Source organism: Dermacentor andersoni, chromosome 2 (assembly GCF_023375885.2).
Source record: "Dermacentor andersoni chromosome 2, qqDerAnde1_hic_scaffold, whole genome shotgun sequence".
Classification (NCBI taxonomy): Eukaryota; Metazoa; Arthropoda; class Arachnida; order Ixodida; family Ixodidae; genus Dermacentor; species Dermacentor andersoni.
In genome coordinates this window covers 78,284,714-78,307,153 of record NC_092815.1, presented here as the reverse complement: position 1 = coordinate 78,307,153, position 22,440 = coordinate 78,284,714, and the positions used below count along the sequence as shown (strand labels likewise).

The window sequence follows — 22,440 nt, the reverse complement described above, 5'->3', positions numbered from 1 at the left end:
CTTTTCTTCCCCTTCTCTCTCTTTCTTTTTTCCTTGCCTTTCTTTTTCTTTTTTTGCGCGTGTGAGCATATACATTACTGTGCGATCCGAAAGCCAAGCGCTTCTCTGCTGAGCTGACATGCATCCCTTTTTGTCAATGTTGAGTCGCGAGAAGCGAAATACCAGAGAGCGGTTGTTGCTACCATTCCCCGATCCCGACGTGCAACTTCAGAATGTCGTAGGTTCATTGTTTATCTTCGGCTTATTGTTTTCCTCTTGGTTCCATCCCCAAAGCTTCAAAGGCGTTTTTTTTCTCGTGGTAACGACGACTGTTGCCTATCCACAGATGTATTCATTGTTCTGCCATAATTTTCCTCAAAGATTACAATGATAAACAGTTACCTGAGAAGCACTGCTGTGCAACAGAGCCTACAAGCAGCGTATGTGATATAGCTGGCTACAGCTAAAACGATGCGGTCTGTGTCTGGCCAATCAAACTCCGCTGTGATTTTTAATTTTTTTTTAGGCAGTCGGAGAGGTAGCCATGCTGTGGGCTAATTAGAAGAGGCAGGATGGCCGATTTCAAAATAATTCGGAATTGAACGGCGTACCGAGTAGCTCGCGCACTCTTCTGGATGTTTTACTGAATCCTAGTCCAATTAAAAGGTGGGGTTGGTCTGTTTTGAAGGGCGGAGCCACGCACCACCAGCGCAACAGCCACCGTCAAACATAATCGGTACCGAGGAGGAGGTTGCAATCGAGACACCTCTGCGAGTGCGGTGGTTAACTCTGCTTCCGTACTGTGAGCGATATCGTGGTAGGTAAATGACAACAGGAGCACCGTATTTTTTCAGGAACGCGCGTACCTTTGCAGGACTTTCCGGAGGCGTCGGTGATGTAGCCGCGCAGGCAGTTGCATCGGTAGGTGCCCAGCATGTTACTGCACGTTCCACTCGGGGCGCACAGGTGCGGCTGCTCCTGGCACTCGTTGATATCTGCACGGAAGAAAGTGGCCAGCGACTGTTCGTTAGCTGCTTAAACACATTAAGCCCATTAGTTTGCGAAACATCGGACTATAGATGCTAGGAGACATTACGCTAAAGAAATGTTCGGTGCTGAAGGTGGTAACAACTTTATTGTCATTCTGCTCAGTTGTGATCTGGCAGGCCCGAGTCCTAGGATGGCCCCTCACGAGGAGCGACCCTTTCGGCCCAGGCAACGAGGGCTTTTTGTAGTTTTTGATCCGGCGTTCTGAGCAGCTCCTCCCACGTCTGTTGTGAGCGAGCTGGCAGGAGCGACCTGGGAGGGGGTAAGCCCTCGCACCCCCAAAGAATGTGATTTTGGGTAGGCAATGTTTGATTTGTGCAGTTTTGACATATTGGGTTCCATTGCCCGTTGGTAATTATGGCCATCCAGTGTGGGCTGGGGAACGACTTAGTTTGGGTTCGATGCAGGATCAAGGCTTGTGCTCGCGTGAGGCTTGCGTTTGGAGGCGGGTAGATTCGCCTTTTTTGCTTGTAGTAGTTTGTTATCTCGTGGTATGTCGTCGGTGCCTCATCCATGGGATCCGAGTCTGAGGGGCACACCTCCCGGTTGATTAGACCTCGGGCTACCCAATGTGCCTCCTCATTCCCTTGATTCCCCGAATGGGCAGGGACCCATACGAGTTCAACAGTATTTTCATTTGTAATGTCCCGTAGAACTCGCGCTGCACAGGCGCCTATGCTGAAGGGTGCTGAAGGGTGCTATAAAACGGTTGACAGCGCGCGCATCGTCCATAACGTGCAGTTAGACGGCTTTATTTTACAGGAAAGGACGAAACAAAGAAAGAAACGAGAGAGACGACACGGACGTTGAGCTTTGTTTGCGCTTGGTTTAATGACTGCCATCCAATGACAAGGTATAAGTAGGACATTCAGCTGTGCTCACTGTAAACTAATTCACTGTGAACTGTAACTGTGTTCACCGTTAACTGTGTTTCGTCTTTCTATGGCGGTAATTACATCATTTAGACAACATCAGCTAGGCGAAGAAATAGTACTTCTGAGGCTTTGTTTTGTTTTGAACTACTTCTCAGGGAAGAGCGTAAATGCCTGTTATTCTGCCTCAATGCTTGCTTAGACTACCGTTACAAAGAATATGTTTGAGCAAGTTGTATTACGCAAAGAGCTATCTATTTCTTATATTGCTTGTGTGCTGTTCCACACTTCTTAGTGCCGGCAATGCTGATGGTGCAGTTTGATGTCGCGCCACAAACATATAGGAAGGAAGCTGTAAGGTTAGTTCGTGAATGCCGCCCGTGTGCGCGAAAGTTTAAGCGATCGATTTGCCTGTCGACCGTTTTAAATATCGCGAACGCCATCCTTCGTGCCGCACAAGCGCTGGTATTCTTGTTTTTGAACGGTCGATGAGTGGGTTTGTTTTCTTTGAAAGGATGGCAGCGAGAGAGAGAAAGACAAAAAGGTTTCCTTCAATTTGCCCTCCTCATTTTTTTTATTAGGAATGATACGCGCAACAGTGCAAAGAACTGCTTCTGCATATAGTGCCGCGAATTCATAGCTCGGAACTAGACAAAGACAGGAAGAATGAAAACGAAGATTTGTGTTTGTATAATTTCGCGCTCTGAATTTGCATCATGGCACCAACTAGCCCGATCTCATACCGTTCTGCACATAATACGTAAGTGAGAATTTCATGAAAAAGGAGAAGCCTGTCGTCGTACAATTCACTGTCTAGTTAATCGTCGTACGCCGTTATTGTTTTACCGTATGTAACAAATACCGTCACTAGCATCACAGGTACACTTACAAAAATTTTTTTAGACTTTGATTTACTTCGTAATTACATCATTTTCCCGCAATTTCTGAAGCGAACCTATATTGCTTTTATGTCTTTTCTGGTTAAGAGAAGAAGAAGTAGCTGGCATAACCCACGACGGCAACGTCTTTTGTATACACGGTCATTCTTTAAAGAAATATCGGCAATACATCGCGTTGAACACCAGCCTGTGACCCATCGACCGCAAATTAGTCCAAGCTCACGAAAGTGAATCAGCTGGCGTGCTTACCGAGACACTGGTTCTCGTGCGACTTGTAGCCGTTCTTGCATCCGCAGCGGTAGCTTCCCGGCGTGTTGATGCAGCTGTGCTCGCAGTTGTGCCTGTCCGTCGCGCATTCGTCGATGTCTTCGAGGAGAAAAGAAAACAGAAAACAGCGGGGCCTGTTTACTCTCTGTGTTCGTGGACACATTCTTTCCATTGTGTTTCTCCAGAGCATCCCGTCCAGATGCTATCTCAAGGAAAAAAAAAGAAATATTGCATTACAGAACGAAGTCTGGTCGGTCTATGTACTTTGGTTTTCCGCGAGGGGCTTTCGAGCCAGATTTTCGGAGGTGTAACGTCACCTTTGAGTTAAACAAGAGTGCGGATCGCCTCGACGTGTGCGGAAACGTATCGAGTGCTGATTCTAGAGCGAGAGGACGGCGTCGGGCGAGCGCACGTACAGCAAATGTCCATCCTATCCGCACTCCTCCTGTGTAATGCTCCAGGGAGTCGCTGGACGCATGGTCAGAGACGTTCTTTATACGGGCGCGTCTACCGCGTGCCCGTAACCAATTTCCCGATGATGCCATCGGATGAACGCCGGTCTCGCGATCGAAAGGCACGAGTTCCATCCCGAAGGATGCGCATTTTGTCTACCATTTATTCATATCGATGAATTTGCTAATGTAACGCTCATGCCCCCCTTAACACACTCATAGATACTTCTAATGCACTTAACTTATAACTGTACAAAAACGCTGCGTTGATTAAACAAAGGGAGCCACTTAAGTGGGCTTCTCCTTACAAGAACTATTACTGTGGAGAAGCTAGCTCCGACGAAGACCATCCCCTTTTTCTTTGTTTAATGAAGAGCACGCGTCCACAACTTTTGAAGTGCCTTCAGAATACCCCATGGTTTTAATCTACTACGCGTGTAATAGGGCCTGTTCTCGTGTCATGTGAAGAAGAAATGCTGTGACATGGTTCGTCTAACCTTTGCACGATACTTTGTCCTCGGCAAGCGTGTATCCCGGCTCGCAGGCACAGATGTAGCTGCCGTCCGTGTTGACGCACTTGGACTTGCAAGGCGGCACGCTCTGTTCGCACTCGTTGATATCTGTACACGAGAAGTACGCGCAGTTTCGTCGTATCTCCGCATACGAACGGCACAGTTCGTAAATACCGCGTACAAATGAAAGACGAACAGGGTAGCTCAGAGAGCAACAGGGACTACTACGATAGTCTAGTGCATATATTTCATGCGATGGTGTCGTATGTTGTTTTCGAATGACAAGACCTCGCACATAATTTCTTCTATATTCTAACATTCCTTTAGCATCGCCACCTGCAGTGACCGGCCGCGCTAGATTTCTTGTCATTGTCTTGCTTCATTCTGTAAGATCCTGCACATTGTTCTTCCTTTCTTTTTTATTTCCCTTCTTCCTGTCTTCAATTTCTATGGTTCTGTTTCCTCCTTTCTGAAGAGTAGACAGGCGTCGTGCCCCTTCCGATGGCAGTTGCCAGCCTGCTCCTCGCTTTTTTTTTTTGTTTTTTCTCTCTTTCAATTGCATATATGTTTTCATACCAGTTAATAATAATAATAATAATAATAATAATAATAATAATAATAATAATAATAATAATAATAATAATAATAATAATAATAATAATGATAATAATAATGTAATTTGTTTTGCCGTGCAAGCAACTGAGTAGGACACGTCGAAGTTGTAATCAGACGCGCTAATACATCCCTTACGTCAAACATAATCTTTCGATTTTGTCGTTTCGATTTGAAATTTCTTGCCCGGCTTTCATTTCTACACGACAATACAGTTCAATGGTAAGGTAGATAATGGAGGCATCGGTGAAGGATAGACATGAAATCATCGATCTCGATCACTGCCCTCGTATAACGCTTGGACAAACATTTTTTGATTATTCATTCTTTCATATCACAACAAATGAATGGAACTATACCGTTCCCGTCTTTACGCAGCACCAAGTTTACCGACATCAATAAATTTTTACTGGTTTTCTTTTGCCACCGATATTTTGTGTGCTGATCGCATTCATTTTTTCTCTAACGTTGTCTGATGCATAAATTATCTTATGTTTAGTTTGGTATTTTGTTTCCATGTACTTACTGACCCTCGTGCTTGAACCCATCTCTGTAGGACCTTCGGTATGCTACATTGCAAAACATATTCTTGCGAACAACAACAACAAAAAAAAAGAACCTTTGCCGTGCGAATGGCCATCGATGATGATTATCTGTAAATTAATAAGTGTCATTATTCAAAGCTAGTTCCTGTGCTCTGTGGCATCTTGTTTCTTCGAAGTGGTACCTCTTGGGGGGGAGGGTAACAAATGCGCCAGGGTTGCCATAATTAGAAGTAGCTAATTTGCTTATCTACACGTATTGCGGCCCTGGATGGAGCTTTTAAGTCAATCCTGATAACAGAAATGCATCAGTTAGCACATCAAGATGTCCTGGTGACAAAAAACCCGCACAAGTTGAGCCACGACTTCACGCGCGAAATGCATGAGGCCTGTACATTTCAGTGGGCGACGCTTAGCGCAGTGTATTAATCTTTCTCGAGAGTACAGTTTCTCAACAGGTTTCCCTGTCTTCCCGAGTGCTGTCTTATATCATTGTGCACAGGGGCCGTATTTTGTAAGGATTCCTTTCGTCCGATGCTATTTTTCCCTTTCATCCTTCCTACTGAGCGCCCGACCCCAGCGTAGGCGGGGCTTCGTACGAGTCATTGAAGAATGCGAAAAAGAAAAGAAAATGAAAAGACTTTCCACAAAATATGGCCCCATAGTTACCACTGCAAGATATGTGTTAATATGGTGCTTTATTGCGACGCGCCTCCTTGGAAGCATCATGTACTACAGTTTACATGAGTACGATGGACAACAACAGCAAAAAAAAAAAAAGAAATCAATTCGTTGCGCTGTTGCAGCATTCTAGTAGTACCTGCGGCTAGTAGGCGTCTCCAGGACAGTGGCGCGCTTATCAGCTTAAGCTACAATAGAATGGCACCCAGTTGGCGAGGTCGCACCGTAAGAAACAAGAACTCGTGGCTCGGTCAATGGACCGGAAGCTCACCTATGCACTGGTTTCCAGAAGCGTCGGCCTTGTATCCTCGGTTGCAGATGCACCGGTAAGAACCCTGGCTGTTGACGCAGCGGCCGTTCTTGCACAGCTCGGGCATCAGGACGCACTCGTTGATGTCTGCGCATAGCGAAACTCGATCTGTTGATTACGCAGTTCAAGGTATGCGCCGAGTCATGTTGCATTTCGTTCGCATCCTGCCCGTGTCACGACTCTTATAAACCCACTCGCTTTATTTCTTTATTATTATTTTTTTGTCCGCAAGTGGATGTCGGCAAAGAATATTTAATGAATACCGTCGCCACAGTACCAACGGCGCCGAATGACGTAATGAAGCTTCAGACGTAAAATATGTCACACTGCGGAGAATTTTTCCCCCTCAGGTTGGAAACCTGTGTGTTTACGATGACAGTGCGAACGACGACGTAATAGAACGAACAAAACAAAAATAAACAGTAAACACTCACTCTGCATTTTATTGAACTGCTTACCTTTGCCGTCTTTGTTGAAACCCTTTTCGAATGGACACAGCTGGCGGTATTCTCCTGCGTAGAAAGCCAGAATCACATTTAAAGAGATGTGACGTTAGCTCACATTTCAAGGAAGCTTGGGATACTCGACTGCTCCGTTTTTTTTTCCGCAGAAGAAAACAATAAACGTCTGCCTAATCTACTTGAAGTAGTCATTTACCGAGTACAAGTTGACGTTTTTGATCGCACGTGTACGGCGCTTAGGGTTTTCATTAGGACGTGCACAGCCCAAGGAGCTGGGGCTCGCGTGCCATTGCGGACTCCTGGCGGTCACTCTGCGCGAGTATCTGGACTGCTGAATAGCTTCTTCAAGGGGTGTACGGTTGCGCGATTAAAAGACGGGACAAAAGAAGACACACAGAGACACGCACAGCGCTAACTTCCAACAATGTTTATTATGGAAAACCAGGTCGTACTTATACACTCGGCGAACACAAGTCACAGCCACGTGAACAGATAAACAATCAGAGCGAAACATTGTACACCGCGTACACCCCTTGAAGATACATTACCAGCAAGCCCACAATGCAACCCTCGTGCTGAATAGCGGCTGCACTACACCGAGCGAGTGTAGAGACAGTGAATACTGACTCGTGTTCCAGAGTGGGCAGGCCTCGCAGTGCGGTCCCCAGGCGGCGCCGTTGGAGCAGCAGCAGTCCTCCCGTGACGACTCACAGGCGCCGGCCGATGGGCACGACGAAGAGGTCAGGTAGCACGTGCCCTGCCGGGTGTCTGCGGGAGAGGAATGACGAGCGCAGAGGCGCGCGGACGCTTTATTCGGCATTGCCACGAGGAGCCGCTGAGCGACGACAGGCGTACATTCTGGGGCAGTCGTATTCGAAGCTCGGCTGCGTGCTTGGCATGTCCTATAAGAGCTGTTGCCTGATCCCTCGCTGTATGTCTGCCCATTTCCATTCATCCCCCTATTTCACGCGTCCTCTGTCTTCCAACCCCTTTACTCATTCCCAGTCTTTCAGCACAGGGAACTCAACAGGATCCGCATCTGATTCATCTTCGTGCGGCGTATTCTCTGTATTCTCTCAGGCTCTCAAGTTGTTCACCGTTAGGTACGGCTTGGGTGCAAATAATGGCATCGCTCGTGCATCGCGTGTTCTGGACGCTGAGTACGATTTTGCGTCACGTTCAATGGAAGTTTAAGGCAAGGAACGTACAGACCCGTACTTTGCTTTGGCGGAATCCTCTGTAAACGACACTTCGACTCTCAACAAAACCGCCATATCATCTACGACAATTTATTATTTAAAAATATTTATTTCAAATACTTTTAAGACTCGAAGCCACTACAGAGAGGAGTGGTTAAAAAAGAGATCTACATCCATTCAATTTAATAAAACAGCTTGGTTAACAGCATTTTTGGAGTTGTTACCATCCGGGATGAGAGCGATGGAAGCAGGAAGGTGATTCCAGTCGACAGTTGTCCTAGGGATGGAAGATTCACTAAACATGTTCGTATGACAAGCAGGCACTCCTGCCTTAAAGCTTTGGTCTAGGTGTGGTAGTTAGGAGGAGAAAAAATGTCTTATTTCAAAATAGGGTCACAATGATAAATTTTATGATGAAAGAGGCAGAGGTGGAAACACTTACGACGCACTGAAAGATCGGGCAGATTTGAACCGGTCTTCATCAACGTTACTCTGGTAGGACTCGTGTAACTGGATAGAATGAAATGTACTTGTGGCCTGATTCTGAATTCTTTTAAGTGTGTTAATAAAGGTGAGCTGGCCGTAGTTCCAAATAGCATAGGCGCATCCTAACTTTGATCTAACGGGCGTATTGTAATGAGTTAGCTTAAGGGAAGACGGTGCAGAGTTAAAATTTAGAAATATTAAATATGTAGTCCGTGTGGGTGTGCCATAAGAGGTTGTTAGTAATCTGAAGACCAATACACTTGTAGACCGTTACAGCTATAGGCGACAGAGGAAGACCATTAACATTACAGTTGCACGCAATGTTGATTTGAGAACGACGAGATATTTGCTTGACTTTACATTTCTCTATAGTTATCTTTATGTTTCATATTAAACAACACTCTGCTACATGTTCAAGATCCTGTTGGAGCTGATTACAGTTAGATATTCTAGCTCCTGTTCAGACGACACCCGTGTCTTGAATGAGATTCACGAACGCTGTATTTTCAAGAGCTAGAAGCACACGCATTTGAAGCAAAGGAACAGAGGCTGGAAGCCAAAGGTCCAGTTCACTAAGCACCTTTCACGAAAAAAAAAAAGCCGCTTTGTTTATGAGAAAGGTGCGCCAGCAAGTTGCTATAGCAAATCAAACGGTTGCGAAAGCGGCGGCCAACTTCTTAGGAACGAATTCGGTCCCCAATATTTTATCCCCATGAATCACTTCTCGCTCACACATCTGCGCAGGTCGTGCTCACGAATCTGAAATGCACAAACGAACAGCTTACGAGTGGGCCATTGGTTGAGCGTGCATTTGAATTGTTCCAACAGTGACCCAGAGAGCCAGTCGGCCATTATGCGCGCGAACGTGGTCAGACTCACCGTGGCACTGCTTTCCGTCGCGGCTGCTCTGGAAACCCGCGTGGCAGACGCAGCTGTAGGCGCCGTGCGTGTTCACGCAGTCGCCGTTCTGGCACACGTCGGGCTCTTCGCGGCACTCGTCGATGTCTGTCGTACAAACACGGGGCAGAAAAAAAAAGAGCATTCGTGGTACATTCAGCGATTGACAGCTGTTGTAGATAAGAAACAAATAAGGTAAGCACACCGTGAGATCCTGCTTATAATACAGTCTCGTGTATATATATTGCTATTGCGTCATATTGCGAGTAACACGACGATTTTGTGACAAAATTACGTAGCCGGAGCGTCGCATAGACACCATACCTTGGCAGTCGTCCCCGTAGCTGGAAGACCTCATGCCGTCAGGGCAGACGCACTGGAACTTGCCCACGAGGTTCTTGCACGCGAACCGGCAGCCGTGTGTGCCCGCCTTGCACTCGTCCAGATCTGCGTCGACACTGTCGCGTCACACAAGGACAGAGTGTCGCGACCCCGCTGACCAGACACTCAGCCTATACCGCGGCCGGCCCCCACGACTTCGCAGGCTCCTTTAAGGTGAGCGTGCACCTTATTCTACCGAATACGTGCGCTCTCCGTAGTCCAATAACTAAATGAGTGCGATAATAACTGCTTAATTGCCATTCACGACAACTGTTTCGCTTTGTAGTAGTAGCGTGCGTACCTTGGCAGTGCTTTCCGTCCGGCGCCAGTTCGTAGCCGTAGGGGCAGGTGCAGCGAAACGATCCAGGCGTGTTGACGCACCGGAACGCGCAGCCGTCCACGCCCAGGCTACACTCGTTCACGTCTGCGTGTGCAACAATCGATGAGGAAAGCGGCCCGCATGCCCGAACAAAATTCATGAACGCACTGTAAAAAGGCGAATGAACACTGTGGCGAATAGTTGGCGCGACACCCGCACCGCTATAACCACAGTCATGCAGCAGTTGGAGCGGTAACGGTGACGGGGTATTATAAGAGAGAGCGATCGTAAGTCAATAAAGGTATGGAGGTTAGCGAAAGAGCGTCTCAGACCGGCTGGCTGCCCTGTGCTGGGAAAAAGGGGTAAGGGGGAATAAAAGATAATAGAGAAGAGATGGTTAAAGGCGATCGCAAAGGTTATAGGTGATCTTCAAAACCAACACACCGTCTTCAGAGCCTTGTGTTTGTGGCAGAATCGTAGAATCGCTATGTGTAGATAACGGCCGGTCCTTGAATCGTGCTAATAAGATGGAGAGCAATTGTCTCTATAAAGCTGAGGACAGTTACACGAGGAGCGACCAATCACATAAATATGGGGCGCTATTACGTAAAACTATTCCAAACTTTTTTATTGCAATTTTGCAATCAGCTCTCCGCGATTGTTCAAAAACTTTTTTGGACCGCCCCCACTTCACCAGTCTGTTACGCGCCGTCATGAAAACAGCGATAGCTCCCCATCTGATGTGGCATGTACACATTGATTATGCGTGATTTGATCGAACAAAAGAAATATAGTTATTTCTGATTGGACGCCTTTTCGCCATTAGCCCTCGGCTATTGGTAAAAAGCTTTCGGGCTGTACCCACTTCACCTGCCTGTCACGCGTCGTCACAAAACCGCAAGAACTCACCGCGTCAAATTGACGTGCACGCATTAAAAATGCATTAATATGCCGAACAAAACTGAATTTTCTTCTGAATAGTTGCAGGCTGCCCCCTTCCGAAAGGAATAAAAGATGGATGCCGCCGATCGCTCAGGCACTGGCTAGTCGCATCTGCCGGAGCGCATGGGTTTATTTGCGTATAATAAAGCTTTTTTTGCGTGGCCGTGTAACGTTTTCGAGCACTTTCGGCATGTTTACGACCTCGTTCTGCAAACTATTCTTTGCTGAGGATCCGTTTTAGCGTCATTCTTAAGCTTCCGTTGCATGCCGCCGCGATTTTCGATCAGCCACCGTAAGCTAAGTAAGGGAAAGCGGACCAATCGCGGACCCCGGCACCACCCTCTTCGTACGGTTAGCGATTTTCAGTGAACTGGCTCGGCCCCATCGAATCCCTCTCCACTTGAGCGTGCTCCTCGCTTCTCGTCAGCCAATTAGAGAAGAGAAGCCGCTCAGTGTAGGCAATGTTATTCGTTTTTAAAGCAAACAAAAGTGACTTCCTATAAATGAGGAGAGCGTTTGATTGGTCTCTTCAGAGAACTCTGCGGGTGACCGCCCGATGCTTGCGCCGGTGGTTTCGCAAATTTGACGTCAGGAGAGAGAGAGAGAGAGAAAGCAAGGGTAGGAAAGGCAGGGAGGTTGGAATAAAAACATATTGGGATAGTTTTAGATTATATGGTCTCGTTGCGACCAAAAATAGCGCACGCAGTGCTCTTGGTCGTCCCCATGAGAGCGAAATAAACTCTCGTGAATGGGACCGAAGGACACAGCCTACGAAATGCTACGGCATAGCGGTTAGGTGGTAAGATTGCGCTGTAACTCGTTGATGGACGCTGCTGAAAAAGAAATCACTGTGTTACAAACGACGCAGTCGAGGGGAAGGATGTATATAACAGATAATGTCTCGTACCTTCGCAGACCTGGTTCAGGCCAGGTGTATAACCATCCTGGCAGCTGCATTCGAATCCTCCCACGGTGTTGGTGCAGCTGCCCTTTCCGCACACGCCGGGCTGCTGGGAGCACTCATCCACATCTGCGATGTGCCACACAGGAAGCAAACGGTTAGGTAAGGCAGCTCACTTAGGTTGCTTAATAAAGCCGGCAGTTAAACATTGGCGCGCGTACCATCTTCGCTGCCACTTTTCAATACAGCTGTGCAACCTTTCATTTTCACCAACGGTTCACAATTCAGCGCCTAATGCGTCTATGCTTGCCCCGCCCACAACGTTGTCACTATCCTTCGTAAGTAGTTTTTGCCGGTTTGCTTTCTATCTTGCGGAAATCAGTGCTCGAAACGGAAGACGACGAAATAGAATGACGGAAAGCATTCCGCATTGGTCCACCTTATGCTCGAGGCTGTGGTCCTGCTTCGCTGCCAGTTAAGCGCTAGATAGAGGAGCGACCGAGTGACTTTATCCTGGCATGCTCAGCAACGCGCAATGGCGAACAAGAAAAGCCTCAGCCTGGCAGAGGGATGCGTGCCGACTAATAAACATGGAGCAACGGAGCTTTTATGTGCGGGTGTTGCCGCGACGTGAGATTTGCGGCCAGTTTAGCCATGCAGTTGTCTGTGGCAGAGTGCGCTGGCGACGGAAGAAACCTGCAGAGAACGTAGTGTGCGCGTAACAGCGGCTTACCCACGCAGCCCCGTTCGCTCGAGTCCAGCTTGAATCCAGGCTCGCACTCGCAGCGGTACGAGCCGTCCGTGTTGATGCACTTGCCGCTGCTGCATATGCCCGGGATCTTGACACATTCGTCGATGTCTTCTCGGACAAGGCAGGCAGAAAGAGACAAAAGAGTGTGAATTGTTGTTTCTCTGCGATTCCTTCCGTCAAGTTCCTTTAGCTTATAATTTTGCCTCTTTCGTTATACGAGGTCAGCTAACTCGTTGCTTTATATCATTTCTGTGCTCTTTATTTGCTCTCGTATGAATTCACACATGTGCAGTGATATCGGAGGTCACTGAGGCTGTGCTTTTCTGTTAAGGTCATGTCAGCAGTGCGATTACTGATCAGTACTAAATATTGTCAATTTACTTAAATTGTTCAGAAACAGTCAAATTTCCAATAGGCTATCAAAGCCGCCTATCTTCACACGGCTTTAAAAATTTTCGCTAGTTCTTATAACCTTGATGCCGAACGGCTGGCTCACAATTGCCGCTCTTCGATTCTAACAAGACGTGGCAATTTAGATTTTCATTATTTACCCGAAGAAGGCTAAGATGCATTTGTTGCTATTTCTAAAGATTAAAGAATATTGACGTTACCGCAAAGACAAACTTATTACTCAGTACGACGGCTGCACTTCGATGGAGGCAATGTGCAAAGACGCTCGCGTGCTTACGCTTGGGTGCGCGTTAAAGAATCCAGGCTGGTCAAAATTAATCTGGGACCCTTCGTTACGGTGTCTCTCACTACCCCATTGTTGCCTTGGGACGGCAATCCCCATGATTCAATCAATCAACATTTTCGGTGCTCATGAAGATGGCCCGGAGCACGGAGGTACAAGCAGCGAGACTGGCTCGTGATTAAGAAGACGGGAGCTGTCTAACACGCAGGCTTCGAAAAAGTATTTGAAGCCGTTAAAGCAGGAAGTAGTAACTCACCTAGCACGCTGCCGTCGACTTGTACGAAGCCCGTTCCCAATGGACATAGCGCCCTGAAACTGCCTTGTTAGGCATCGAGAACAGATAGCATTAATTTGCAGTTTTCCTTCGCCATCTTCTTCGAAGCGTTGTTTCAAAGCATGCAACAGACGGTTCGCTCGAAAAAGAGCAGTCAGGAATTGTGCAGATGCCGCGCACTGTGGGAATCGATGTAATGCGAAGTATTTTGCAGGTACCCGGCTATCTAACCTTATCTGTGGTTCCGCAAAGCGATACCATGTGTACCAATGTGTTTGTGTAAATTGAGTAGTTGGTGCGTGTGGATCGCGAGCGTAGGTGTCTGCGACGACAGCAGCACAACGACGACGACCACGTTGAAGACGATCGTATGACGGCCACGGCATGATTTCTACGTCGGCCGTTTGGTGCGAGCTTACGATGTCGCAATTGTTTGTTCCTACATAGGTAGCGGACGAGTGTAAGCGAGAGAAACAGGTTGTGACGCCATCAGCGACCACATGTCGTGCAATCGTGCGTACTTACGCCTATGTCATGTGGTGTATGTTAAAACGACGATGGTGGTATTTGTATTCCGGCGAAGAAATGTCAAAGCAGGATTAACTTGGGCGATCACGAAGTAGATACAATGTCGCACAGTTTCTATGCAGCGTTAGCTGCTACGAGCAAAATATTGGGGAATGTGGGCTGGCCCCGCGGAGATAGTGCACTCTTACACGGCGGCTTAGAGCGTGAGCTGTCACAAGGAAAGAAGAGGAAGCTGCTTGGGGCGAAAGATGGTGCGCGTGGGGTGTGTGTGCGTGTGTTTAAAGAAAGCCACTTGAACGGAAGTATTGCTGTCGTTGTAAATGTATTTCACTGAAGTTGTACAGGCAATACCGAAAGAAAATAAATCATAGCCTAATGGCTAGAGCAACGAGTAACGGACTGCTGTGCTCGACGGCAGACGTTCGGTTCCGCGGCCGGTCACACGTTGTTTTCCCTTAATGTGTTAGCATTAGGAGTGTCAAAGCGGAAAAAAAAGTGTATGCGTGTGAAGTGTGGGAAGACGGTCACGTGGCGCAACTGACCGTGATCTGCTCCAGACCTCCGTCAGTTGCACTTCGCTCCTCGAATAGGCAGGGCGCGTGTCGAGTGAGCTCCTGAACAACGTTTTACAATGTGGTGAACGCGCTTTAATTCAGAGATTCGGCCCCTTAAAGAGGTGCGACGCTGATGCTAACACATTTCTCGCGCATTCCCCTGCAAATATCCACAGAATATTCATTAAAGCGAGGCGGGGCAGGAACCTGTGCAGAGTGCCAAGGATAAGGCAAAGAATGCTTCGCATTAATGTAGGTTTCTGATGGATTGCTCTGCGCGTTTGCGAACGAACTTGCAGCGTGTACACGCTCTAAAGAATCACTCCAAGAATGGGCAGTGCTGGCGACTCACTTTTATTGAAGCGAACAGCTTTTTTAGGCTCACTACACTAGTTTTCTTCCCGCCTAACTGTTTTCGTGTGCCGATCCCGAATGCAAGTAAAGTATAAAGAGCGTGCTAAAGCGCTTGCTGTCACGAGAGAAGAACGGGAGAAACTTGCACGTGATGCACGTACCACACGTTTCAGAGCGCTACTATGGCACGACAAAAGTGTGCGTGTGATCGTGGCCTAGTGGTTAGAGCATTGGGCTGCTGTGCTGGAAGGTTCAGTCCCACCACCGTTCGTTCACGCATTTCTTTATAACGCGGCGGACCTCACACGCTGGAGCTATCTAACATAAAACTCCGGGTCTGTAGCGTGCGCGCGCGGGCGACAGCGCACGGAATCTTACAAGAGGTACAGAATAGCCACTTTGATGAAGGTGAATAACTTTCTGGAAGCCTTCGGATATTCACTTACGTTGACAATCATCGTCGATGGTCTCTGCACAATTTTTATGGTTGTAGCTGTTTGCCTTATACTTCACTTAGTTTTCGAGAGTTCGTGATATTTCCCAATGGAGTAAGTGTTTACTCCCATTGATCGCAAGGAGATTAAGCGCGTTCAATTGTGGAGCACACTCTCAAACTGGTATCAAACACGGAACAACCGCATAAAGTAGTTGTGCCGGTGCTCTGTTTCTTTTTTTTTTTTTTGTGCAGTGAGTGCTCGAGAGACACCAAAAATAGTGTCACCTGTGTTGTTTCATGTGTCAACGACTCATACGCACTTCTTTAAGCGTAGATCGAATCTTCTGCAAACTATTGTGCACTTCTGAAGTAAAAATTTCTCCCCGGCGTCCCTTTTTTTTTTTTTTGCAAGTGTGAGGGAAAGGTGAGGAACAAGCAATTGATCGTGATGAATCTTTCATCAGCCGATGCTTGCTGGATCAACGAAGGTCGATGGTCACAGCCTGCAGCTGCGGCCACACTGAAGTCTAGGTAGTTCGCGAGAGAGATACCAAAGGCTAACTACAAAGAGTTACGCAAAAAAAAAAATGAAAACAGTCACAGAAATGGTTGGAGCAGTTTGAAGACACATCTTACAGAAATATTATGAGTCCAAATTGATCTTTCTTTTTCTCTACGCACATTGCAAGCTGCAGAAACCCGATATGAGCCACTGTTAATCATAAGTGTAAGTCGTAGGACGGTCTACAGACATGTTAGAAAATAAATTGTTTTGACAGTTTGCACGATTCACGGGAAGACTTTTTGTAGAGTCGCCGAAGGAAGGTTAATGAAAGGAAGGGACAGCATGCAAGTCGTTCGGTGACGTCAGCACTCACTCTCCGAGGGCGACGGACAGCGCGTGCAGTGCGAGTCGTCACCCCAGGCGGCTGATCCGCGCATGCAGCAGCACTCCTGGTTGCTCATGTTGCCCGGCCGGGGCTCCGAGCAGCGCTGGCCGTGGTACCGCAGGAAGCAGTGCTTCTGGCGCATGTCTGATCCAGCGAGGGAGGAAGGACGAGAGAAACTACGTCAAAGCGAAACTCGCAAATAGCGCGCACGACCTCGGTCACAAAAGCATGGTGAACCCAGAAGTGTCATGTCAGGTAACCAAAAGTGTCGGAAAAAAGACAAAAGTACGGTAGAACAATTAGCTTCCACGCAATTTTGTTTTTTAGCCTATTTTATTTAGTATATGGCGTTTTGCTTAGGCGATTGGACCGCTGGAAAACGCCTTTTCATGACCTTGTCCCCACATTACGCCCCGACTAAACGTGATCGCGCTCCCTCAAGCGTTTGAGCGCTGCCGTGACCTAGCATTCGAAGTGCTTTTGAAGGTAACAGTCGCGTGCCGTGAACAACGAGGGCAGCATAGCTTCGTTAATTATAGTGGAGGTTCAAGCGAAAGTTACGCCTAAGCTAGTGGTATCGTCGACACGCCTGGGTTGGCTAGACGCGCAATGACAGAATCTCCTGCTCATTTGCAGGCGCCAACCGACGACTTGACCGCGTGACTCCTGCATTTAGTAAGCAGGACACGGACGAAGCAAGTGAACGCGCACAAGCGTTAAATAACTCTATTTTGAACGGGGCATAATGCACGAAAACGAGAGGTCTTCGAGTGAGCTTACCGATGCAGCTCTTGCCGTCCCCGGACAGCCGGAATCCCGGCGGGCAGGTGCAGGTGAAGCTGCCGCGGGTGTTGGAGCACACTCCGCCCAGGCACAGCTGTGGGATGGACATGCACTCGTCTACGTCTGCGTGGAGTTAACAAACAACACGGTGCTTTACTGAACGACGACCGAATACGACAGGCAAAGCGAAGTCGTTACGAGATTCCTGTTGCCTTACAGACCAATTTCATAGTCAAATAATGTATTTTTAGAGAGTTTCCGCGAAACGTCGGGGCACGTGCGGCTACTAAACAGATAAAAAACGGTAGTACCCCCCCCAATTTTTTTTTTTTTTGCATAAAGTTAAGAAAGCTGATGTGTTTTTCTTCACAAAGTGGTGGCGGCCCTATATTACTACACTCGTTAAGCTGTGGTCGAACAATGAACGTCTCTGAAGTCGACATTTAGGCAAGGGAACCGCGTCTTCGTCGCGGTCCTGACGAAGAGAACTCCCCTTGCCGAAACGTTGGCTCTCGAGACGTTCATTGTTCGACGCCTGTTGATCAAGTCTCCATCTTCCTGTGTGCCTACGACTCGTATGAGCAGATACCGGTAACATTCGAAACTTTTGAACACACCCACGTACGGCTACCTCTGTACGCCGGCAGAGCTGGGCTGTGTTTGCTGCTCCTTTCACAGTATAAGAGTATAAGGTGACTGTCCTCAGTATGGGGCTGCTGCTATACTCGAGAAAAACCGACAAACATAACTTCTGGGAATTTTTCGTCCGGAGTAGTGGGTGCGTCTTTCTAAAGAGTTCGCCTAGTGCACGAAGTTCGGCTATGCACGGCTGGTGCATATTATGATATACATTAGGGCATAAAAGTGGCATCCGCACCCACGCAGTGTCGGCCGCTTTGCGACAGCTCGAATCCCTTCGGGCAGGTGCACTCGAAGGAGCCCTCGGAGTTGCGGCAGGTGCCCTCCTTGCACATGTCGGTGTCACACTCGTCGATGTCTGCAACGGAAAACGCGGTGAGGGAGCAAAAGAAGACATAAAGGAAATGTAACTAGCAGCCACGCCGAAAGTTGGGCTCGCCACCCCCAGGGGGCTTCCGCATTGTGCTTTCAATTAAGTCCTCATCACGTCCGCTCACCAACGCAGCTTCTTCTGTCCTCGCTGAGCTCGTATCCCTTCTGGCACTCGCACTGGAAGCTGCCAATGGTGTTTCGGCAACGACCGTTGTGGCAGATGCGGTACTGCGTACGGCACTCGTCCACGTCTGCAACGCACGAGATGAAAAATGAGACCAGACGTGGAAGAACGCTCTTGTCACTGGTCACCCGTGACTTGCAACTTCCACAGCAAGGGCACTCGACATCAAGAGCGGTACGACGAAATAAAGAGGTATCGGCAAGACTGACTCCTTCCGTCTCAAGTTCCAAGATGACCTCTTGTCGGTTTGTAAGTAGCGCTTCCCCATAACGTTCTGGCGCTGTGTCCTTAGCGATTAAGGACAGCAATGCCACTCGTTACATGATGCCCGATTGAAGGGGTGTGTTTTTGCTTTTGAGTTGGCACACTATGATCTTCATTTATAATACACTTTCTGTGAACGCACGCGCGACCAGAAATCAGATCGCCGCAAGTGCGTATTCAGCGGATGGCAAAGAAATCTTATAGTCGGGTACAACCAGCGCCTGTATAACCTTAGAAGACAGCGGCATTTGCACCTCAAAGCCAGATAGACACGACCCTATACCAACGGGCGCCCACCCTAGACTGACGTCATGAGCCGTGCGGCCGGTGACCCCGCCGACGGAGAACATGGCCGCCTGCGCTTCGAACAGGGCCAAGTCGCGTCAGCTGTGTGCATCTGCTCCTCGTCAGAGTGAATTCGAAAACTGTTTATGATGCTCTCTCATGCCGGAAGAATTATTGCGAGCTTACGACGCACTATTTGTGCCGCGTGCGTTTGTTCTTAGCTGTGATCCGGCGAAGAAAGATTGTAGTGAGCACCGGTGACGCTGCGTTACGCATCTTCCGGAAACAGGACCCCGCGGCGAGACACTGCTGGAAACAAACGTCCTGCATGTTTGTTCCATGGTGTTTCGCTTTGCTTCAAAGTGAAGTTACGACGAGGAAACTTTGCCAAAGTCTGGTATACCTACTGCGAGCGGCGGATGTGCTTGTGTATTCTGTAGCTGTGTTTTTCGTCGGACGCGGTGAAGCGATGGAGCAAATCCAGTCTCAGGAGAAACGAGAAAAGTGTACGCGGATGAAACAAACCTACGCGTGTCTCAACAGAAAAAGAAGATTTGCGAACGCAACCTCCAAGGCAAAGATTTGTTGCTGCCAGCTCGGCGCGCAAACAGTCGTTGGCAGCAGTGTTGCAAGATAGCCGAGCGTCTAGCAGTGTCGTTCGAGTGTTGTGAAGCGCCGTCGATTAATTGCTGTCCACCAATGCTAACAATCAGTGACTAACACGCTCTTCTTGAGTGAATGTCATTGGTTTAGTAACGGCCAGATGTTTGGTCGCAGTGTTTGTTTCCTTAATGTTAGCCCCAGTACCAAGTCGTATAAAATTATGAACGGTAAACTGGAGCCTTTACAAGAAAGCGTGGCATAAATTCCCGTCTCTGTGTGGCTTAGTACTCGTTGCTCGCTGCACGCGCCAGTTGTAGAATGCCTTCTGTGACACAACCATGTGTACGTTGTGCTGCCAGCGCTCGACATGCTTTCCCACAACACAGCGCTGTGCTGCTTTTAGATTCTTGTGATATGTCGCTACTAAAAATTCTTGTGACACTGTTAAGACAATGGTGCAAAAAAAAAAAAAAAAAGAGAATACGACAAGGTAGGTACAACAGCTTGTGAACTGACTCCTAATACCTCTACTCGCGTCTGCGTGTACATGTGTGTGCGAGTTTTAGAAAGGCGACGCACATCGCAATTGTATACTTTCCGTTGCAATCTGCAGCTTTTAGTCAGGCACTAAGCATCACAAGCGCGCCGGCAAGTTAATCGGGATCGTTTCTACGCACTGGAGGCGCAACAGTCTACTTTTCCAGTTTCCGCATCACAACCAGCGTATCTCCCGAGATGACCGTTTGGTACGAATATACGTATACATACTTGAATATTTTTTCAATGACGTGCAGACCATCGGCGAGTAACCATTCTTACCCGTGCAGTCGTTGTTGGGAGACAGCTGGAAGCCAGGGCTACAGACGCAGCGGTAGGAGCCTGGGACGTTCTCGCAGATTCCGTTGGCGCAGATTCCAGGACCCCGCGTGCATTCGTCGTAATCTGTGGCGGAAGGGTACTGCGGCATCTCAGTCGGACCCAGAATGCAATATGGAGTCACATCCACGCTTCAGTGTCACTTTCATGTTTGCTTGTGGTTAACGAAGTAGCATTTCGTCGCGAGTTTTCAAGCACGAAACCTTAACAAAAATTGTACTTAAAGATACATAAATAAATTCATAGTAAGCTACATTTATTTAGGGCAAAGCGGATTTCGACAACCAGAATTTCCTCAATCGCTAGTTAAACGTTACGTAGATAAAACAAAAATGGTTCTCGTGTGCTTGACCAATCTCAGGTTCATGGCGCAAGGTCATTGACGGAGATGGTTTGAATATGTAATTTGTGCAACTAAACAAAGCATTGATTCTCCAGTGCCTTCTCAGTGTGATTGTTGCGCCGTTTGAACACTAACCACAAGCGCTATGCATGTATAGTCGAATACTGACGGCATTTCACTTTAATAGTACTAAATGTAAAATAATTTCGTCAGACAAACAGCGTTACGACCACGATAGGTTTTCGACTAAATGCACGGATATGTTTCCCTACCTATGCACGTGTCTCCAGCGGGCGTCGCATAGTAGCCGGGGTTGCAGGTACACTGGAAGCTGCCATCCAAGTTCACGCACACTCCGTTCTGGCAGATGCCTGGCTTCTCAAAACACTCGTCCACATCTAAAAAAAAAAACACACGATTTTAATTTCGGAATTCAATTTCTCGTAGATAAATGTCTGATAACTAAAAGTACTAGCTTGCACATTATGGTGCCCTACAATCTGTTACAATGATCCGCTAAGAGCTGTACTAGCGAGATGACCATCTTAATGGCCGCGGAAATAATGTCAGCTCGTAAGTGGCATGCTCGAACAATATCATAAGAAGCCCACAAACACTGACACCAAGGACAACATAGGGGAAAATCGCACGCGAAATGCGAGGGTTGTGGGGTCGTTCCCCACCTGCGGCAAGTTGTTTTTTCAACCACTTTCATTTCCATCAATTTATCGTTTCTTTATTTCATCTATTAAGCAAAAGTAATTTCCCCTATGTTGTCCTTGGTGTCAGTGTTTGTTGGCTTCTTATGATATGGCTAATAAAAATCGGGCCCTTTCTTCTCGTTATTACATAACGAGGGTCTCGAATCCGGCAACATTGATGGGTTCAGGTAGCATGTGTGGGTTTATTGGCCGGTTGCCTTCACCCCAAAAGATCACGTTCTCGTGACGCCTGCGGCAGAGAGGATGTTCCACATCTGCCGCCAAGGTCTGTGAGTGGTGGCGCTGGCTAACGCTCCCAGAGTTCTACTAGGAAACATAAATACCCAATAATGTGGATGGGGAAACGGCACCGCGGTAGCTCAATTGGTAGAGCATCACACGCGGAATGCGAAGGTTGTGGGATCGTTCCCCACCTGCGACAAGTTGGTTTTTCAACCACTTTCATTTCCATTAATTTATTGTTTCTTTATTTCATTTATTAAGCACAAGTAATTTCCCCTATTTTGTCACTGATGTAGGTGTTTGTTGGCTTCTTATGATATGGCTAATAAATATCGGGCCCCCTCGGTTAACCCCCTTTCTTCTCGTTACGCTCGAACAAACAAGTTCGTGACATTTCATATGTTTGCGACCTCTGCGAGTACCATCGTTCAGCACTGAAATAGCCCGGCAACATGGTTTGCTGTACGAGACCTCACTGAGTTGAGATCATGTTTCGATTCCATGCGCCGTCAACCTATTAAAAAAAAATCACGTGCTATAACTACCATTTGCGAAAGAGATAGTCGCCTCGCTCGCTCGTTCGGGCTATCCACTTACATTGACAATCATTGTCAACGGTTCGTGCATATATATATATATATATATAAAAAGCTATATATATATATATATATATATATATATATAAAGCTATATATATATATATATATATATATATATATATATAGGCTTAGTCAAGCTGCATTACTGCAGCTTGACTAAGCCCGGCCCCCTGTGGTAGAATTCGACAGTGTGCAACAGTAATATAGGCACATAGCAACGTAAGTCTAGGCACTTTACAGAAAATGCGGAAAAAAATAATAACATGGATGTACAGGCAGTAAATTGTCTTTTTGTGTGTAGCACAAAA

General features: G+C 47.5%; 1 protein-coding gene across 1 annotated transcript in view; it reads right to left on the bottom strand.

The window, feature by feature from the left end:
* The window catches only part of LOC126542057 (fibrillin-1-like), a 112,024-nt gene that overhangs the window by 9,085 nt on the left and 80,499 nt on the right, over nt 1-22,440 (bottom strand). Inside the window, exons 44-61 of the mRNA XM_050189030.3 lie at nt 20,862-20,987; nt 20,190-20,312; nt 18,160-18,285; nt 17,901-18,020; nt 17,021-17,146; nt 16,229-16,384; nt 13,461-13,523; nt 12,493-12,618; nt 11,766-11,888; nt 9,899-10,021; nt 9,541-9,663; nt 9,199-9,324; nt 7,262-7,402; nt 6,632-6,685; nt 6,135-6,260; nt 4,014-4,136; nt 3,047-3,163; nt 846-974 (exon numbers count right to left, since the gene is read on the bottom strand). Of these exons, the coding sequence (XP_050044987.2) occupies nt 846-974; nt 3,047-3,163; nt 4,014-4,136; nt 6,135-6,260; nt 6,632-6,685; nt 7,262-7,402; nt 9,199-9,324; nt 9,541-9,663; nt 9,899-10,021; nt 11,766-11,888; nt 12,493-12,618; nt 13,461-13,523; nt 16,229-16,384; nt 17,021-17,146; nt 17,901-18,020; nt 18,160-18,285; nt 20,190-20,312; nt 20,862-20,987 (2,151 nt within the window). The remainder of the gene's footprint in view (nt 1-845; nt 975-3,046; nt 3,164-4,013; nt 4,137-6,134; nt 6,261-6,631; nt 6,686-7,261; nt 7,403-9,198; nt 9,325-9,540; nt 9,664-9,898; nt 10,022-11,765; nt 11,889-12,492; nt 12,619-13,460; nt 13,524-16,228; nt 16,385-17,020; nt 17,147-17,900; nt 18,021-18,159; nt 18,286-20,189; nt 20,313-20,861; nt 20,988-22,440) is intronic.